The following is a 21,098-nucleotide window of genomic DNA, read 5'->3' as shown; positions in this document are numbered from 1 at the left end:
GAAACTAACCTACACTAATAACCTTATAAAATTTTTACCTTTCACAAAGTTTAAATAAATAAAAAAAAAAATATTTTTACCTGAAAATCAAAGATATTGTAATTTCCTACATAGACATTTTTTCCTTTAAACAATAGGGTAATATTACTTAAATTCACAATTTTGAAGTTGAAAAGCTCAAAAAGATTAAAATTATCATAACTTGAAAATAATAAATATATATTATTTAATAAGCAAACGCTTGAATAGAGCTTGTTTATACGCTGTATGATGATTCTCAAAGGTTACATTATATCCATATTATATACTATACTATACGTTCATATCGGCACTTGCAGTACAAAATGTTTTAAATAGATCAGCGATATTTGGTATTATGATAATGATTATTGTTTTGATAACATTTTTATTATATTTTTCAAACCATTTTTATTTTATGTGTTAATATATTGCAAGACTGATATTTTTTACAGCAATATGATATTAATTTTTGGTAGGAGTTAACACTATCTTTTGTAGGATATAACACTACATTTGTAGGAGTTTACCATTCGGCTTTAGGGTTACCTATTAGTTTTGAATTACACCAAAAAACAAATTTTGGGACATAGGTACACCTACACACGGTGGCGTATTTTCAACTTTTTCTTGTGGGTGGGGGGGGGGGGAACAATTTTTTTAACTCAAACATTTTACAGATGTTGGTATTGGAAAATTGTTATTAATTTTAGATTGTCTTTGTATAAACATCATATAAATTGAATTATAATATAATATCAAATTAAAATTTCAATATCTTTAGTTATCCTTTTTTGAGGGTTCTTGGGGGCGGAATATGCCACTGCGACCTACAAGTGTATAGCAAGGACAAAAAGCTTGTGGGGGCTGTCCCTATTAAATCTGGCACTGAAACATAGCTACATGAAAAAAATTCATAAGTGGGTAGATAGTTAAAGTTAAGTTACCAGTTACCACCAAGGTAAATTTATATTAAAATTAATTTAATACATCTTGGTTAACCTATTTAACTAAGTTAAATTTGTTTTCATGATAGATAGTTTAAAGTTATTAATCACAGATCAGTTGCCCATTATTTATCAGTTAGTTTATTTTATTATAATTTTTTGAAGAACGCTTGACTATAATTTGTCTATTTCAATAGTTATTCTGTGATAATATAATATTGTATAGCAGTGGTGTACTACGTAATATGATTGTAATTGATATATTTTATAAATTTATTAGTTTATTACAATAGATATTCTATAATATAGATAGGTAGTAACATATGGTATAAAATGGGGTAGTAATAATCAAATATTGGAGTAGTACATAATATTATGTCGTGGCTGTGTACAGAGTACACCACATATATTATGTAGTTATAGGTACTCTAGGTAGTCTGTAATCAGTGGCAGCATTGTAATAAACTAATAACTAATAATCAAATAATTATGAATTATTTAAGATAAATTAAGGAATACTCAACATCATTTAAATTGGCATACAAAAAAATATAATTTTACATTAATTATTACATTTAAACAGTTAAGTATAAAGTATTTAATTACATAATAATTTGTTAACATTATGCAGGATCTTTTTATAGTCTTGAGAATTACCTTAAGTATTTTAATTGTAAGACATTGTTGTCAAATTAAATTTAAAAAAATGTGGAAACAAAAATACTAAATTTTAAACCAGATACATCATTATTCACTTTGTGGTTATCATAATATAATACTGAAAATTATGAAACTAATATAAAATTACTTTCAACAAAATAATAATGAAATGTTAAAAACAATAAAAAAATTTGCTTAAACAAATGTACAAAAAAAATGTTACATTTTATGTTACCTATTATGATTCTATTTATTATTTGGATTTCCAAATCGATCCATTGTTTTCACCTGAGCAGTTAAGTCAATTTGGACTTTTTTCCTCAAATAAAATATTGGACAATCTCGACTAGTGCAAATAACTTCTTCATGTAAACTACCTTGACATCGCTGGCATTCAGTCCACAAGCGGCAAAACTTTTCTTGAAGATCGTTCACTTTAATACGTTCCTGATAGTATAGCTCACCTTGTTTTGGCATACAATATTGACATAGAGCATTTTTCTCCTCATTAGTAGGCAGAACACTTTTACACCCTAGACATACTTCTCTTTTTTTTGTGAAGGCTGACAATGCACTCACTTTGGATGTTACCATAGCTTTTTTACGAGTATGATCGCCTTTTAATAAAACAGATTCTGCTTTGTCTCCAAGAATTGGAGAAAAAATTCTGACCAAAGGCTTAGATAGTTGATTTTCCAAATAATAGTTAAAATCAATAGGTATATTGTTTTCCAGAACAAATATAGGATCTTCTGCTCGTTGATATGCTGGTGTACCCTTGGTACCTGTAATTAGAACATATGGTATACGATCACCTAACTTTGGTGCATTTCCAGGATCTCTTTTTTTCATCTTTATTGATAACTCTACATGAGCTTGTTTTGCAGTGTAATCATTTTTGGTCAACTCCTTTGTAATTACTAACTGTGATATGTCAATTCGATTGCATAAAAGATCACCGATAACTTCTTTTGCATAAGCTACTGCACCATCAGGATCTCTATCAATAAGTAGTTTTTGCAAACAGGTGTTAATCATGTTTGACACTAATGGTGAATTATCTCTACGTACTGTCTCTAATCCCTTACAGTCCATCTTGTCGTATTTGTCAGGTTGTGTAAAATAAAGACCAGCATAACGTTTTTTATTAATTAACAAATATGGAAAATAAACTTTTTCAAAATCCAATTTTATAGGTTTTATAAATTTTGTCGTTACATATTCAGCTGCTTCACGTCCCAATTCCATTGCTTTCTCAATAGACTTCACTCCAAATTTTACCATAACAGAATCAGTGTCTCCATAAATTACTACAGCATCATGTTCATAACCATTTGCTATGCAATACTTTTGTTCAACCTCTTGCTTAGTACGTTCAATCATCGTTCTACCATATGAGGTAACACTTGTTGATATTTCTAAACATGGTAACTTTCCTACTTGAGCTCCAGTAAAGCCATATACTGAATTTGCACTAATTTTCAAAGCCAATTGCCGACCATCTAAAACTTTAATTTTAAAAGGGTCAGTCTCAGATTTTAAATCTGTTTTTGCCTTTTTACGAGCAGATAATAAATTTTCTAAAATTTCTGGCAATAATCCTTTCCGTATAGAATTAGACAAAAAGTAACTACCAGAAGGGGTTTTAGTATAATCATTTTCAGACAAGTTTAAAAGGGCTATTGTTTTTTGAGTCAACAGAGTAGTATAACATAAATTGTGGGCCATCATAATACTTGGATACAAGGAAGTGAAATCCAATGTTGCAATTGGATCAGCATAATAACCTTTAATAGGTTCTATTACAGTCGCTCCTTCAAATTGTTCATCTTGCATACCACCAGCCATCGTAGGCATAATATAATTTTTTTCTTGTGCGAGACGTAGTAATTGAGATACAACTTTTGCCTGCTGACCTCCAGTTAAGAGACTTCCCAATGGAACACCAGTTACTCTGGCCATTTCCATGTAATTAATCAAGCACATAAGTTTATCTAAAAGTTTTAATGGAAGGAATGCATCTTTTAAACAGTAAACTGCTAGACGACGTCTTGTTTGTGGAGTGCCATTTTGTAAATCTGTTATAATACTGTGGTGAACATCTTCTTTTTGTTCTTGTAAGAAATGATAACTAACAGAGTTTAATGAATATGATCGTAACTTATAGTCTCGCACTAACACTAAGTATAAATCAAAAGGAACTCTTCCATCAATATTAACACTTTTATTTTCTCTTCGGCCCATTTGTTTGCTCTGAAGAACTTGTTCTCTTATAACAGATTGTATGTCTTTGATGCGTCCCAAGAAATTAAAATTTTTGGTGTGCAAATGTTTTGCACGATTCAATAAATAAGGCAAATCAAAATTATTAATGTTATATCCAGTAATAATGTCAGGATCACATTCTCGAACAAAAGCAGCCCATTTTTCAAGCATAGTATTTTCTTTTTCACAACTTATAACTTGACTACCGACTATTGGTGCACATGTATTTAATGTAAACACATTTCTAATTAATCTTTTGTTTTCTATTTGTACCATATTAGCTATTTGTATAACAGGATCTTTGTCTGCTTCAGGAAATATACCTTTACGGCCAGCACATTCAATATCAAAGCTGAGAATTCGAAAAGGGGCAACTTTACTCCATTCACCTTCTGGAGCATGAGCTATCATTTTTTGCCAACCAACATCTACCTCCAATTGACATCTAGATTGTCCTTTTAGTTGTGAACGGGAATCACGTATAGTGTAAGAGCCTGCAGGAAGTTCGATCCAGCTACAACCAACAATTTTCAAATCTACCATAAAACGAATATCATAATCGATATTAGTTTCAAACATTCTATAATTATGTCCAGAAAATGCAGGTAATACTGTTTCTTTTTCCAGAAGTCTTTTTGCTGCCGGTACTAATTTTGGTAAAGCCATAGTTATTTTTAAATATTTTTCTGATTCTTCGCCATGATAGCCATAAAGATTAATCTTTTTAACTATTTCAACCATAAGAACAGGTTCCTGCACTCTATTTTGATTTCCACGCATATCATTTAAAACAACTGCATTTAAACGTGTTTTAAATTCTTTACAATGTTCGGGACCAAATCCTTCAGGGGCATTGGTGTAAAAATATGGAGAATACCCATGCACATTACAGCATACAGAATTACCATCCATGGTAATACCAAACATTCGAGTAATAGGAACCAAACCAGTTTGTGCACCACTCATTCCTTTTATTGGTTCTCCAATATAATTGTCAATAGTAAGTTGTTGAAAAGCTAAACTTTCAGTAACTGGATTAATCGCTTGCATAGGGGGTCTACTCCACAAAGCACTGGAGTCTTCTTGGTCAGGACCCTCACCCAATATACCTTGTGACGATTCAAGTTCTTTATCCATTTCTTCCATAATAGCAAGATCATTTTCAAACATTGATTGTGGACAATCATCATCATCTTCAGCTTTAAATTTTTTATTTAAGCTGCCTTGCTTGTCTGACAAATTTGGTCTTTTCTTATTAAACATCTTTCTTGAGGTTTAAAAACTTCTGCAATAAAAATAAATTCAATAAAGGGGTTTACTGAGTTGTACAGAATGAATTTTAATTTAAATAAAAAGTTAAAATTTCATCTAACCCAGGTAATTATGGTGTAAATAAAGTACTTAACTCGAAATGTATTGTACATCAATTTATTTAAAACATATTTCAACATAAATAAAGATTATTGTTTAATTCTAAATAGAATTTATGTAGGTAAGTTTTAACTAATTTTCAATCCAACCACAAAGTAAATATTTGACAATAAGTTCCTGAAGTTTATAGCATAGGTTAGACTTTTTTTTTACAAAATTAATTAAAATAAAAAATACATATATAATATTGTAGATAAATTGTTAGTGGTTCTAATTAATATATTCAAACATCATTATATGGAGTTAATACTTAATTTTCAATTTGTAAAATGTGTTACAAGATAACCACAGTCATTTAAATAATATTTATATATTTAAGGGATAACAGTAAATTCATTTAATTGTTGGCGCTTTTAAAATTAAAATTTTTAGAATACGCTGTAATTGTAATGGAAACCCATATTTGTTAAATATTAATACCAATTAGGCAAAAATAAGAAAAACAATACCCTACAAATGGTAATATCCTAAGGACTTGAAAACAAAAATATCTTAAAATAAACTTCAATATGCATTACGATGATGTGATATAACATAATTTTAAATAATTTAAAAATAAATATGAATGAAAGAAATGGTTTTGCCTAAACAAAAAATCTAATTGTAAAGAGCTGTTACAACTCAAAATACCAAAATAATTCAAACTAAAAAAAAACAATACCTACTTAAATTAAATTTCAACTGCATTGTTCTTTGTTATACATTTTCACTAAATTTAAGTACCAGTTTAGATACTTTTATAATCCATAATTTAATCTAGGTTAAATAAAATATTTGATTAAGTATAATACTGACCTGTATTGTAAATTATTTGATTGTGCTGTTAAATTGATATTATCATTTATAAATTTGTTTACATCTTTAATAGTTAACATGGCACGCTAAACACAGAAATTTGTTCATCGATAATAAGCAACCCTGAAAAAAAAATTATACATATAAACCATAGGTACAAATAAAATAAATGAATGTGGTTAAATTAAGAGGACGCCGCACCCACATGTGTTGTCTCCGTTTTACAAATGTACAACATAGCAAAACTGTTTAGCGCGGGACAACTTTTCTCAGACCATATTTGTTGTAGAATTAACAAATTTTCACAACACTAAAAGAAGAACTTTATCTGTGCAACAGCGTGCTTTTTTTTTAATCACACTATCCAATCATTTTTTACAAGAAAATTAAAAAAACAAAAAACCAAAATGTTTAGAAGCAAGTAACTTGTATTGTATTTATTTTATCTAAAATATAGGCACGCTGTTGCATAGATAATTTTCTACTCGATAGGTTCAGACATTTTGGAGCCACTACTACAAACACAGAACGATAAAAGTTTTCCCGCGCAAAACAGTATTTGCTATGTTGTACCTTTGAAAGACAGAGCCAACACATGCGGGTGTGGTGTCCTCTTAACTGTTAATATACTATACAAGCTTATAGCAACTATAATACTATAGACTCACGTATAAGATTATTTTTAATTGTGTATTAGATATTAATATATTATTGATTATTATATATTCAATAGTTTTAATAGCAATTTATAGAATATTTTGTCTAATTCAATTTATAGTTAGTTTGCATATTTTAAATTATTATATATCACCTGATTAAATGAAAAAAAAGTATTTAACTTAATTTTTAAGCTTCAAATAGTTTAGATAATACTTATAAAATTAACTACAGTAAAACTTAGTTAAAACACTCTCGCTTAATACGCCATCCCGCTTAACACTCAGATTTTTCCCAGTCCCAGGTACTTGTACACTATATATAATACGTATATCACCTATAACGCTATCCCGCATAGTACGCGGTTTTATAATTTCCCCTTTGAGAGCGTCTTAACGAAGTTTTACTGCAGTTGTTGAATGAAGAAATAAAAGACAGGGTCAGTCAAGGGGCCAAATTGTGTATGGGCAAGAACACCTATATTTATTAGTAAACTACAATGAGGTTAACATCCAACCTAAAATCATTAATCTCCAATTTTTTTTTTTCATAAAACATACATTACTACTCAAATAATATGGGTACATTTCTTCATTCATTATATAAAATATTTTAAAATACAGAACTAAGCTATACATTAATAATTTATGTATTACATAAAAAAAGTCATTGTCTATTAATGATGACTGATAAGTTTGAAAGTAAACTTTTTAAATCAAATTTTGTTTATTTGATGATAACTTAATTGCCTTAGGTAATAATTTTAAACAATAATCAACTTAATAACGTCTGAACTAGTTAAAGTATTTATTATAATAATTTACATATTTTAAAATATATAATATAACTTATTAATGAATAACTGTTTTGTTTAATCACGCTATATACAATAATTTTCAATGAAATGAATAATTATTATTTTAAAATGTTGAGTTAAATTAAAAAAAACTTTTTTTGAACAGAGTTAAGTTAATTTTGTCTCCATATTATCCTAAATTTCTTGAATCAAATAAACTGTTTGTTTAATAACTTATAACCTAATTTTGTTGATGTTGACTTAAATTAGTACGTAACTCGAGGTAATTTTTTTCATAAACTTGCCCACCTTTAATGAATATGGTTAAAATATATAGGTTATAGATATGATTAAATTGGGAGAGTGAATAACTAACTAAATAATGATTTTGTAGTTTTGGTAAAATACAAAATATTTCCTGCAGTTTTAACCAACATTAAAGCCAACAGAAGACAAAGCCATTTGTATTGTGCACGCCTTACAGACATACAACAGCAAAATTTGCATCTAGCAGAACCATTTTAATGCTGTTAGCTTTAATATCAGAGTGAATATTTGACTTAACAAATCTTAAGGTTAGACATATTATTATCTTTTTTTTTTTTTTTCTTCGTGTGGTATCGAGGACCAGAGGGGGGACTGCGTTAGCATTACTTCCCCTAGACATATTATTATCTAGGGCATCTCATAAACTTTTATTGATATCATACCTATTACAATTTAAAAAAAAGTTAACATCTTAAAATTGTAATATGTTACATCGTTGGATATATTCATAACTTAGAATTAGTGCTCGGAAATTATAGGAGCTAAAAAAGAGAAAAAATGTCGCACATCCCACTGTTTTAGTTTAATTAATTGTTGACTGGGACAATAACAATAAATACAAACATTAAATAATATTGAGTTTTAAATTTAATATTATTATTAAAATACACAGCTTAAGAAAGAAAAAGATCAATTCTTTTAGAAAATATTAAATATGCATAACATTAAGAACATGAAAATAAAGAAATACCTATGTACTATTTCCCCAGACAAAATATGCAAAATTTGCATTTTAAATTTTCTATTTTTAAGCTCATCATTGTATGGGTCTAAATTCTAGCTTGGTCTGCTTTAAATCAAAAAAAAAAAAAAAAATATGCAACTCCTACAGCTTTCCAAACCTACTTATAATGCTATTTCGTATGTTTGTAAGATGGAAAAAATAGATGAGTGTTCTGCATCCTATTAATAGCTATAGAAGACTCGAAATATTTTTAATTGCTTAAAGCTTATCTATTCAACCTATTTAATTTTTTACCACACATCATTAATTCCTATACTCCAATTATACTACTTTTTATCTTAATTGAAAACAAAGCATAAAATGTAATTGTAATGACTAAAAGTATAATAATTCACATAATAAAATTAGTTATGATAAGGATGATAGTACAATATTTGTTCTCTTTCAAACCCATGAGCGATAGTTCAGAAGCTTTCAGGTAAAATGTTTTGTTTTGTGATTTTTAAGTAATCTTTGAGCAAAATCACCTATTAAAAAATGATTGAGTAATATTTTTTATCATCTTCTTAAAGATATTTTAAAAACGATGATTGATCCATAAAATATAATTAAATTGCACCCCAAACTAAATAGTTAACACTTAAATTGATAATGATAACTAGGACTAGTGCAAAGTATATTATTTTTTGGGTACTCTACTTCAAGGACAATGCATTCCAAGTAAGGATTTTCCTTACAACTCTAACAACTTTCCTCACTTCCTTTAACATTCCTCTGTTAAGTATATTTATGTTATCATTGTGCCCCACATTTAAATACCCTAAAACTATAAAAAATTCCTTTTCAAAGCAATAATGCACTTAAAAAATTATACACAGCCATTCAGTCAACAGATATCATTAACACCATTTATCTTAACCAAATTTACAATAAAACTAAAAAGCAAACTAGGGTACATTCAATAATTATATATAAATAAACAGTATACTCAAAATAAAATGCGATAATTGTTGGAGATAGATTAACAAGTTGACTGCCTTCAAATATGATGCTCAACTGTTTTCATATAATAATACCAGACATTATCTCTTTCAATTATAGAACAGCTAACACTTGGTATGGATGAAAAATGCTTAATAACTATTAAAGCAAATATTATGAAAACAGTATTTCTTGATATTTTAATATTTTGAATTTCCTAACTTAGACTAAAAGCTCATATAATGGATTAATACAAACACTAACAATTAATAAAATTACCTAGTTCAATTATACTAAAAAAATCTTATATCAGTAAATTGTGTTGTTATTAGAAAATTACAATAATATATAAGTAATTTAGGTTAATATACAACATCTAAGCACAAGATTACGACATTAATTTAGGTAATCAAATACAAAAATAAATACAATTTAATACATACGTTTACTTGTATATAGTGTTCAATTCGACCGGACAGTATTGTAATGTTATTATTGACTTAGAAACAGAAAATATTGAGACTGAAATCGTCAAACCGATACCGTGCATCCGTGCAAGCCGCCTGCTAATCAAATTAATGAAACCGATCAAGGTTTAAGGTATCAAATTCCAAAACTGAACAAATCGATTTAGACATAACCGATCGTGAGTACCTATAAGTTTATTGAGTCAGATGACCGACTACGTAACACCTATAACCTATAGCAATATAATTAATAATTATAATGAATTAGGTATATCTAAGGAAAGACTTTTTTAAAATATAATAGGGAAATGATGAACATAAAATACACAATAGTAGTGAACACTGAACAGAATACAGACAACAAAATAACCTAAAAAAAGCGGGAAAATATTGATAACCGCTGTTGATAACCCTTTTCACCACATAAACCTTTTCAAAATTTGTTATAAACACAAGTTGCAACTCTCAGTTTTTGATAACCTCCAACCGGCCAACCAGGAGGGTTAGGCTCTGAGATAAAATTCAAAATTCCCAGTATTTTTCAAAGTAATAGGAAAATCAAAAAAAGTGGGCAAGTGAGTACTGCTCTACTAAATTACTGAAAATAAGTTGTGTGCGTTAGGTACTGTATTGTTTTGTGCTGTAGGCTATAATGCATGATTTAAATTTGAATTCAATGGTACAAAATTATTAAAAATAAGAATAACAATTTTGAAAGAAGGACTAGAAGGAGGGTTTGGTTATCAGTATAATATTTTATATTTTTGCTATTAGAGTAATTTTAAATTGGTATTTAGTAATTGGTGATATCGATATGGTTGAATCATTTTTGCCAAAAATATTGTATTTTCGAAAATGTCATTGTGTTAATAAAATATAATAATAAATCTACTTTAAAATATTCAAGTACCCACAGGTCACCAATAATATTTATAAATTACAACAAAATAACTAAACCTGTTATATTCTTCGTTTTAGTATCTAATATTGTCTAAATTTGAAGTAACGTGTACATACATAAAAAAAAAAACAGTCAGCTCAGTCAAAATATTTTTAAAAAATTGGGGTTTTATAAAATGTTAGCATTAACATTCCTTGAAATTACACGTATTTTCAGTTATTCTTATTAGTTACACTACAACAAAATCGAGTTGGTCGAAAAACTGGTTTCAAGTAAAAATCACTGGTTTTTAAAGTTTTTGACCCAACATTTGTGTAAAATTGAAATTAATTCAACCAAATATTTTAAAAGTGTCTGTTTAAATCTTAATTACACCAAAATAACAAGTCTGTTTGAGGAACATTTTTTTTTGGTTTTAAATATTCTTGATTTTGTGCCCCAAAACAAATATCAATAACAAAAATTAAAAAATACATGGTACTAAACTGCATCATTGTTCCAAACTTTTTATGCAATCATCTTTGCCTGAAGCCTTGCTGAAAGCAGTGTTGTTTTATCTGGATAGGTATATTTTTATCTTTTATCTGATTCAGATAAAATTTGAAACGTGTTATCTAAGCTGTGATCTAAGATAAATAATTAAAATATCTAGATACAATTAAATTTTAATTGATGATTATTAGGTATTTTATATTTTCCGATTATAAAATAGCTAATATACATAATTGGTACACATTTTTATTTTTATTATTATTATCACTTGTATGATATATTAGTTTATTATTACTTATTAGTATTGTAATTTATGATTTATAGATACATTTGAGGAAATTAACAAATGCACCTCCTTACGCCTCAAATTTTTCCCTCCATTTGGATGCGCCGCGGACTTGCGCTCTCTCGGCGCACAGAGTATAAAACTAAAAACAATAGCTCAGGAATCCAAATGTTAGGTACTATAAAAGATTCCACAACCACCTAAGTACTCATTCCAATCCACTCATCAAAAAATTGGCCTCCGCTACCATACCAGGTAATCCCCTAAGACGCGCAAGTGGTGTGATTTGTTACAGTAAAAAATCAAAAAAAAAAAATCATAATAATTATTACCTAACCATAGAAAGTGTCATCAATGGGTGGCTCCTTTTATCAAATTATTTCTTGTGAATGTACTCTTAGCATAATTATCTTATTGTATTAATGATACATTGATACAGATTGTATATTAGTTGTAAAAAAAAAAAAATGAATAAATACATTTATACAACATATTTTTCATTCTTAAATAATACGATTTATTGAGTTCATATTTTAAATATTCGTAGTAATAATCTAATAAATAAGTTGAATAATAGATTTTTGCGGTCTTGTATTAAAATATTATAACATCTAAGATAAGAATATAAAATATACAAAACACTTTAGTCTTCAACAATATAATAATCTTTATCATAGGTTCAATAATTAAGTATTCAAGGAGTTTATTTCTAGTATACCAATGACCATAATCTATCAAATTATTTCCAGAATTTTAAATACTGAACATTTATATAAATTATTTAAATAGGTATGCAAATACCATTATTGTTATTATTTATTGGCTTATTGCCATTAAAAAAGAAACCATTCATTTATTTATACTCAAAATTTCTAGTTTAAATAATTTTTAAATTTTAGTACCAAATTTTGTGGTGTTTTAAAAACTAGGTATCCTTTCTCTTTTTAAACTTAAGTTAAAAAACATATAACATTTTTTTCAGAAATAGTATTTATTTAACGTAGAAAAGTTACATAAATCATGACTGATGAAATTCAGACGTGTTACATAATATTATCTGATATAATTTATACACTTAGTTTTGTGATAAATACCTATTACAACAAAAAAATTATCTTTTTTTTATCTGGATAATAAATGCTCTTTTTTTTTTCTTAATCTAGATATTTAATAAATTATCTTTATACAGCACTGAGTGAAGGTAATGTTTGGAAAACTACTGTCAGTTGTAGAACAATTAGTCCACTATTTTCATAAATTATTTGTTCTTTATTTACTTAATTCAGATAACACCTGTATTTAGGGTGATCCATTAAATAAGTTTTAGTAATAATTTGTGGTAAATTTAAATTATTATTATTTTATTGAAAAATTGTTATTAATTGTGATATGTTTAAAATACAATTTTCTCAACAATAATGTGAAATCAGAAGATATCAAATGTTTTATTTATTGACACAACACTGGACAATGGAATAACAGATTGTAAAAACTTTACATAAATAGTTGTTACAAGTAATTCATTTTTAAATATCAACAAACAAAAATATTAGTTTAATTAATTTTACATACCATGTGTATTATATAAGTAATGCAAACCAAAAAATTAAAGAAAACTAATAAAATGCTACAACAAATAATCTAATTTTTACAATATTCGAGCATTCTAAATTCTAATTAATTATTATTTCATTGAACTAAGCTATTTTATCAATTTCAGTATTTACAATGGCACACGAAAATGATTTACAAAAATGTTCTAAAAAATATGGTAACACATCGTTGACAGAAATATTTTTTTCAAATATTTCACTAAGAGAGGTAACTCCTTTACCATGTAAGCCACAGGGTATAATATGTTTGAACCAGGATAAGTCTGTATTACAATTCAAGGCAAGGCCGTGTGTAGTAACATAACGACTACATCTTACACCTATTGCACAGATCTTATGATTACCTATCCAGACTCCGGTGTCAGATGTAGTAGTTGCAGTAAGTCCATATGTCTCATTGCAAAGATTTTTTATAGTTGTTTCTAAATTTGAAACATACCACCGAATGCTAGGATTAAATGTTTTTAAATTTAAAATTGGATAAGCAATCAGTTGTCCAGGACCATGGAAAGTGATTAGACCGCCTCGGTTAGTACGTTTGAATTCTGCACCCAGTTTAATTAAATTGTCCTGTAAAAGTGAATCGTAGTCTTTTTGTCTGATACCTACCGTATAAACAGGTTCATGTTCTACAATAAGGAGATAACCACATTTGTCAATGGCTGATGTTTTTAGGGAATCTGATAAATGGTTTTGCAATTTAAGACATGAATCGTAATTCATTTGCCCTAATTTTAATAATTTAATTAATCTGGAGTTCATTTTCTTTATCAAATCTTCTTAGATGTTCATACAATATTAAGGATACCTAAAATAATGAAAAATTTTAAGAGAACCATTGATAATGTTGAATTATTTGAATATAATATTACATTCATATTTAGTTACACTTACAAAAGCATCAGTTGCTGCATACATACATTGATTTTGATCTAAATCTATGTTTTCCCAACTGCTAATACGAACATTTGAGTCTTTATTAATATCTTTTTTAAGCTATTGAAAATAAATACTTAAGTATGAATATTTACCCTATACAATATCTTACAATTATGAACTTACTAAATGTCGAACCAAATTGGCCATACTCCATCTAGTAGACAAATCAAAATCCAAAACGTTGTTTGTGTAAGTTCCTAAATCAATAATACCATTTAAAGCGCCAGTAACATCAATGTCAAAATCTCTTGCAAGCTTTGAAAAATCACTATAAACAATAAATATAGAATGCAATTGATTAATAGTTATTTAAGAAAAACAAGGGGAAAAAAATTACTTTTTAATAAATACACCAGACCATCTAACTTTTGGATGATTAATGAGCTGCACAAATATTGATGGGAGATTTATGATATGATATACCTATGTTATATAAATTTAAATCACTAACATCATACGCCAACAATAAAAAAATTAAAATACTAAAACACATACATGGAATAAATAACATGTATAATGGTCAGTGCAAATTTGTATAAGAGCAGTTTTTTTTGATTTTCCGTTAAAAGATACTGGCCATTCCATATCAAAGCCATAAACAATTTCAGACATCTCGCTAGACTCAATTTTGGTCCTAAACATAGACGTAAAAAGAATAAAATGTTGTAACTTGAAAAATCAATATTCTATAAATGTGAGTTCACAACTCATTAGGTAACGCAAGGTTCAATAAATAAACGGTACTGGTCTAGTAACCCCTCCCCCTCCCAAAGAACGTATTCCCTCGCCATTCAGTTACATCTCTCGTGTTTTCAATGTTCTAATCAAATAAACAATAATTAGTAAAAAAAAAATACGGAAACTATTTAAAAAAATTTTTAATATTGTATATTTTAGATTATACTTTTAAACTAAAAATTAAGGCGGCCAAAATAAAAATAGATAAATTAAGTAAAAATTCCGAATTTGTATTTACAAAAGTCTACTGATGTTCATGAGCCCAACCATAAACTAAGTGAAAAATAGTAGGTAACTTTACTTTAACACTTACTACTTAGTATCCTTATTATTAATCTTATTAGTCTTAACACCTTTTTCTGCTCGGTATGATCTTAAATGACATTGTCATCGATCTCTTAGTAGATTTAAAACCATTCAGTGTCAACTGTCACAAGACAAGTCCTAGTTTTATGAATAATATTTGCGTTTTGAAAAAAATATTATTGCCAATGAATCATCACTAAACATTTGTTAGAAATTAATATTTTTTGTTTAAGTACTACAGTATTTTCAGTATATTATACATATTTCAGTGATGACAACAACTGAATAACTAAGGTAAGTACTCCATATTATTATATACGGTACTCGCTGTTGTACCTATCTTATATCATTCATTCTTCTACATGGATTTTACTTATAACTAACATATACATTTTATAACAAATGGATAGAAAATCAAAAACATAAGAGATGTGATTAGAGGAGGTCAACTAGACCAGTACCAATTATACTTATAGATAATATCATACTAACATTGTGATAAGCACAAATTAAATTTACGGTACACTGAGTTGTAAAACTCATCAAACTTACAAAATTTCCTCTGCATACGATGCTAACATATTTGGATATATACACTGTTTAATTTGTCCTTCAAACTGCACAAACTCTTTTGTTTCTTTTATAACCTGACATTAATAAAAAAATAAAATACTCAAAATGTACAGTGAACTAAATTTTAATCAAATGTATATTTGAAGGTATAAAGAAAGTTATGTAACTGAAGTCTACGAAAGTTTTTAAACAATTCAGGGGACATGATAGACGTGTGAGTAATGGAAGATTCGATAGGTATATAGTTCTTACTTGTTTTTCTGTCATCCACAATGGAAGGTATCGCTCTTCGTTTGCCATAGTTCAAATTCCAAAAAATCTTTATTCCAGGCTAATAATAAATTATTATTATTATTGAAGGTTATTACTTATTTACTTATTTATCCATAATCACGACATTTATATCCAGAAATTGTTTAAATTATATTTTAGTATGCGTTATAAATTCTATAGGTATGAAATATAATCAAACGGAACTATTATTTACTATACAGTTAAATTATATTAATTATTTATTAGTCCCAACTGATTGTACTGACGTACTAAATGATTGTCAAAAAAAAATTAATATCAACTAAATATTTTACATTATTATTTATGATAGTGGTTAATACATATTGCCATAAAAATATCAAATCGAATTAATTTTAATATTGATATAAATATAATCATTGTGAATATAAAATATTTTTTTACATTTTAATATTGTTGAACAGAGCTTCTATAGTTATAGATCTGTGCATTAGACACACCACACACTACATATGTAACGTACCGCGATATTGCCAAATACTATATAAATAGTGCCAATTATTGATTACTGTGTTCTCTCTTCTCTGAAAAACATTAAACTGTTAAAGGCACACTGCCACAGCCTATATTATGAAAATGTCCTAGACCGTAACGTATAATTGTGTGAAGTCTATGAAAAATTGTCTGCAGTGTATACTGTATAGAACTTACTATAGAGAACTATAAACAATATTATCTATGCCGGCAATCAAACCACAGAATAGATGATAACACGGTTGTTTTATTCTGTGTTATCACCAAACAATAGTTTATCAACGCACGGTTTTTTTTTAATTATAGTATAATAGGTATTATAAGTTTTATTTCATATTTAATTTTTTGAGTTATTGACCAATATTTGTAATTTTCTTTTCATACGCGAATTCGTATCACGTCAATATTGTCTTGGAGATTTGAAAACGTTTGTATGTTTCATTAGCCATCGAGTTCCGTATTTTACTAACCATCGGGTGCTCAAGGTGCAATTTTCAAGTATGCTGTGAATCGCGTCTAGAAGTTATTCAACATACGTATTGTATTATTTCTAAGTGTGCACCGAAGAAAATCATCTCAAAAGAAAGCACATAATATAATGTGGGAAATTTTGATCTATGCATTTTCCATGTTCATGACTGGAGCGTTGTTATTTCTCATGGTTTACTCTGTATCCTTTTATCAGCCAACATGTGCATCTGCATTGGATGGCTTACAGTATAGTATTTAAATCGTTATTGATTAATAAGGCATCTACTCTTTAATTATGCTACCCACTCAACATTTGATGATTAAGTATACTAAAAATGTAATGCCTTGCCGAAATACACGGTCAGGTTTAGGCCTATAATAAAGTTTGTTATTTCTTTGATTAAATTATTAGTATTTGGTAGATATGATTAAATAATATAATGCTTTATACACTTCATTGTCAGTATTTTTAGTGTTTTGCACATTTATATATTTGTGATTTTTGGCCATAGTTGTATGGCTTTTTGAAGATCAAAAAGTTCCTCGATTAGATATTTATACTATCTCATAATTCATTGCAAAGGAACTTGCTTGAAATATTTAGACGAAAGTGAACTATTATTAACAATGAATATTTGCATCAAAGAAATAATATAGGTAATGGTATGTGGAAGCCCATGAAAAGAAAATTCTAAAAATAGCCGCAAAAGAGATTCAGATTAAATTTCAGTTAAAATGACTTAGGTGGGTGGTACCTAAATTTGTACAAAACAGGGTTTCCAAATATATTCATCTATTCAAAACCAAAATTATAAATTTATTGTTATACCTAATTACCGCTAATTACCTTTATAAATTCACAACAAAAGAGAATTAATGAAATTAATTTACAATGTATGTAGCATAGTACATGAGTATCTACCTTAAATAATCAGTGGTTAAATGGTTGTCTGCCAACTTCAACAATTTATTTTATTAATATTATATTAAAATTAGGTACCTGACTCAATATTTTTTATTTATTGTACAATCTGTTCAAATATGTTGAACAATAATTGAATAAGGTGTATGAGAAGAAAAATACGTGATTCACAAAGTGAAGGAGAAAACTTTGAAATATATTTAAAAATTTTCTATTATTTTATGTTATTAATTTTTGTAAGTAATAAGGCATGTTAATTTCATTATATTTTTGTTGTATACTTTGTATTCTATTACTTATTATTTTTCTTAGCAAATATTTTATTTAGATAATAACATTGTCAGATCTTGAATGTGATTATTTAAATGCTCAAGAATGTTGTAACAGACTGAATTTTGTAAGCATACCTACATATTAATTATTTAGTTTAAAGTGTTAAAAAAAAATAATGAACAATGAGATACAATTCTTATGTATTGAGTGAGTAATAATTATTAAGTACCTATGTTTCGAGTCTATTTCTACCTAATATTTAAACTCCATATTGTTGTATTATTTAATACTTAGTTTTTTTTTTCTATGACACAAATAACTAATAACTTATTGATTATGTAGTCAGTTTTTAATTTAGGTGAAGTATTTATTTGTATTAACTTAAAAGTATTAAAATAATTTGAGCTTTTTTAAGACATGATATCTGTTTACGATACATACAGGTTTTAGTAAAAATTCATAGCATTCCTTTCTCTATTTTTTCAATATAAACACTCATATGTCATACTGTTTATGATTTTAAAATTCATTTTTTTAGTTATTATGTTTATTATATCTAATATATTTTTTTCAGTGGGTACGACCAAAAATTGTTGCACAAACAATTATAGTAGTAGGATTTTTGACTGATAGCAATTTGTGGATGGCCCTTGTAAACATACCAGCTGCTGCATGGGTCATTTATGAGTAAGCATTTGATACATATTAATTGTTAGACAACATTTTGTTAAAGATTTATTCCCTTATAATTTGTACAGGTTTGTCACTGTACCCAGAGGAAATACGGGATTATTTGATCCTACAGAGATTCACCACCGTGGCCAATTAAAAAAGCATATGCGTAATTTTGTAATATTTACTGGATGGTATCTCATTACTTTTTTCTTCTATTTATATTTGTAAGTAAAAATTATTATACTGTTAAAATAGAATCTATTTTGAGTAAGATCTTATTATAATTTAAAGATCTCAAAATTAGGTATAGTTTTATACCAAGGTTATGGCTTTCTATATTTAAAATTGTTAGGGTTAGAAATTGTGTTGTAATTATTCAAATTATTATTGTGATATAGAATATTTAATATTTACTCTTATACGGTTAGGTATGTATGGTAAAATATAAATTAAAACAATTTTTGATGAGACATACGTTAAGTCATATTTAAAATCCATTAACTTTGGGAATCAACATTCATAAATATTATTTTTTTATGTTTCTAAGTTTCTGATTTAACACATTGACTGCCATGCGGCCGCCTGCGTTCGTTTAAAAAAATTAGGTATTGATAATTTTTAGACCGCCGGCTGCCGCACCATATCAGTCTTAGGAGGCCATACGGCCGCGGGCTGCCTTCAAATTAATTTGGATTTATATTATTCACTTTTCCTTGGCTCGACAATAATGATCTAGAACAGCGGTTCTCAAACTGTGGTACTCGAAAGACTACATGTTGGTACACGGAAGGTCTTAAGTAACACTGAACCAGATATTTCATCGTTAATATCAAATCTACAAATCCATGGTTCTCATAGAAAATTTGTTATTGAATTCATACCTTCATTTTCAAACACTAATAAATTTGTATTAATAAATAAATAATAACTATATCGTAGTATTTTACTGCATTTTTATATAAAATAAATGTATTAAACTATATAAAGTTTGTATCCTTCTATTTTTAACCATTAGTGGTACGCGACTGATTGATAATATACTTAAGTGGTACGCGAAAAAAAAAAGTTTGAGAACCGCTGATCTAGAAAATGCGCTGTGGCGAAGCGGGAAAAATTGCAATTGTTTGATGTATAAACATAATTTTAACATTTTTTTTTTGTATTTTTAATTTTTTTTCAAATTCAATAGTATACATACAAATTTATAATGACACTGAAAAATGAACAAATAATAAATATTCATGAGACCGCATGGCAGTTAACATGTTAAAAATGTTCAATACATTTACATTTTTTTCAATTGTTATATTAATTAATTAAGTATAATCATTTACATTTTAGAATTCTTATAATCAAGTACTTTTAGAATTTTAGATAGGTGATAGGATGTTTTTAATTGATACCATCTAAATGACTTTATTAATAAATAATTTTGTTTATTTTAGCATGATATTAGCTATACTTAAAGGCAACCCCTTGGAGACTGAAGCGCCTCAGCACGTCAACAAATTCTAGTCTTAACTTTTGCACGTCCTAACATTTAATATATTAAGTTGTTTTATGTGTAAACATTTGTTTGGTTTTTTTTAATAACATGCACACTTCAGTTTAAAATCATTGGTTTTATTATATACATATGTGCTATATTATACCACTGTACAAAAAGAGGTAATTGGATTATTGCTACCAATAATGGGTATGTTCCCTATAATATATATGGGATAGTAGGTATATAATAATGGCTTGGGAGATGTGGTTTTCAAATATTTCCATCTGTGGTTATTCTGTTTATTATAAGATCAATAGTTCTACCTACTATAACAAATGGATTTAGTTTTTTTGTAATATTAACATTGAAAATGTTAATTAGATTAAATATTGTATCCAATGTACATGACTCATCACATTTTTAGTTGTAATTTTTTATCACTGATGTATTACCATATTATTTTATTACTTTAACTTATTGATATTAGTATATAAGAATATTAGATATATTATAAGAATTATAAGAATTAGGATTAAGTTACATATTGTTTACTTAGGTATTTATTATAATAACTAAACAATAATTGTAAATAATATTTGACTTTC

The 21,098-nt window shown here is 27.4% G+C and overlaps 4 protein-coding genes across 7 annotated transcripts; 1 reads left to right on the top strand and 3 right to left on the bottom strand.

Annotated features, from left to right (window-relative positions):
* Positions 1–1,497: 1,497 nt before the first annotated feature.
* LOC111027212 (DNA polymerase delta catalytic subunit) lies at positions 1,498–10,400 on the bottom strand. 2 transcript variants are annotated; one of them, XM_022305476.1, is made up of 4 exons: positions 10,217–10,400; positions 10,006–10,128; positions 6,117–6,239; positions 1,498–5,175 (listed from the first exon to the last, which is right to left on the bottom strand). In XM_022305476.1, exon 4 carries the CDS (start codon positions 5,151–5,153, stop codon positions 1,872–1,874), a length of 3,282 nt encoding a protein of 1,093 aa, XP_022161168.1. In that variant the 5' UTR covers positions 5,154–5,175; positions 6,117–6,239; positions 10,006–10,128; positions 10,217–10,400; the 3' UTR covers positions 1,498–1,871. The 2 variants fall into 2 exon arrangements, with proteins under 2 accessions (XP_022161168.1, XP_022161169.1); XM_022305477.1 differs by having other exon boundaries at positions 10,006–10,125.
* A 3,005-nt stretch (positions 10,401–13,405) lies between these two features.
* LOC111027215 (putative lipoyltransferase 2, mitochondrial) lies at positions 13,406–14,044 on the bottom strand. Its single transcript, XM_022305483.1, has one exon. The coding sequence runs from the start codon at positions 14,042–14,044 to the stop codon at positions 13,406–13,408; it is 639 nt and encodes a 212-aa protein (XP_022161175.1).
* LOC111027217 (Werner Syndrome-like exonuclease) lies at positions 13,649–16,958 on the bottom strand. 2 transcript variants are annotated; one of them, XM_022305486.1, is made up of 8 exons: positions 16,574–16,958; positions 16,130–16,208; positions 15,857–15,951; positions 14,756–14,894; positions 14,598–14,683; positions 14,384–14,528; positions 14,216–14,317; positions 13,649–14,129 (listed from the first exon to the last, which is right to left on the bottom strand). In XM_022305486.1, the coding sequence occupies exons 2-8, from the start codon at positions 16,175–16,177 to the stop codon at positions 14,064–14,066; spliced, it is 681 nt and encodes a 226-aa protein (XP_022161178.1). In that variant the 5' UTR covers positions 16,178–16,208; positions 16,574–16,958; the 3' UTR covers positions 13,649–14,063. The 2 variants fall into 2 exon arrangements, with proteins under 2 accessions (XP_022161178.1, XP_022161177.1); XM_022305485.1 differs by having other exon boundaries at positions 16,653–16,958.
* LOC111027219 (protein cornichon homolog 4) lies at positions 15,970–20,701 on the top strand. Of its 2 annotated transcripts, XM_022305488.1 has the most exons (6): positions 15,970–16,091; positions 17,109–17,333; positions 18,385–18,453; positions 18,904–19,016; positions 19,088–19,228; positions 20,450–20,599. In XM_022305488.1, the coding sequence occupies exons 2-6, from the start codon at positions 17,262–17,264 to the stop codon at positions 20,517–20,519; spliced, it is 465 nt and encodes a 154-aa protein (XP_022161180.1). In that variant the 5' UTR covers positions 15,970–16,091; positions 17,109–17,261; the 3' UTR covers positions 20,520–20,599. The 2 variants fall into 2 exon arrangements, with proteins under 2 accessions (XP_022161180.1, XP_022161179.1); XM_022305487.1 differs by lacking the exon at positions 15,970–16,091 and having other exon boundaries at positions 16,948–17,333; positions 20,450–20,701.
* The last annotated feature ends 397 nt before the right edge of the window (positions 20,702–21,098 follow it).

Source organism: Myzus persicae, unplaced genomic scaffold (assembly GCF_001856785.1).
Source record: "Myzus persicae strain clone G006 unplaced genomic scaffold, MPER_G0061.0, whole genome shotgun sequence".
NCBI classification, from domain to species: domain Eukaryota; kingdom Metazoa; phylum Arthropoda; class Insecta; order Hemiptera; family Aphididae; genus Myzus; species Myzus persicae.
The sequence above is the reverse complement of the archived record's forward strand: the minus strand, read 5'-3'. Positions and strand labels throughout refer to the sequence as shown.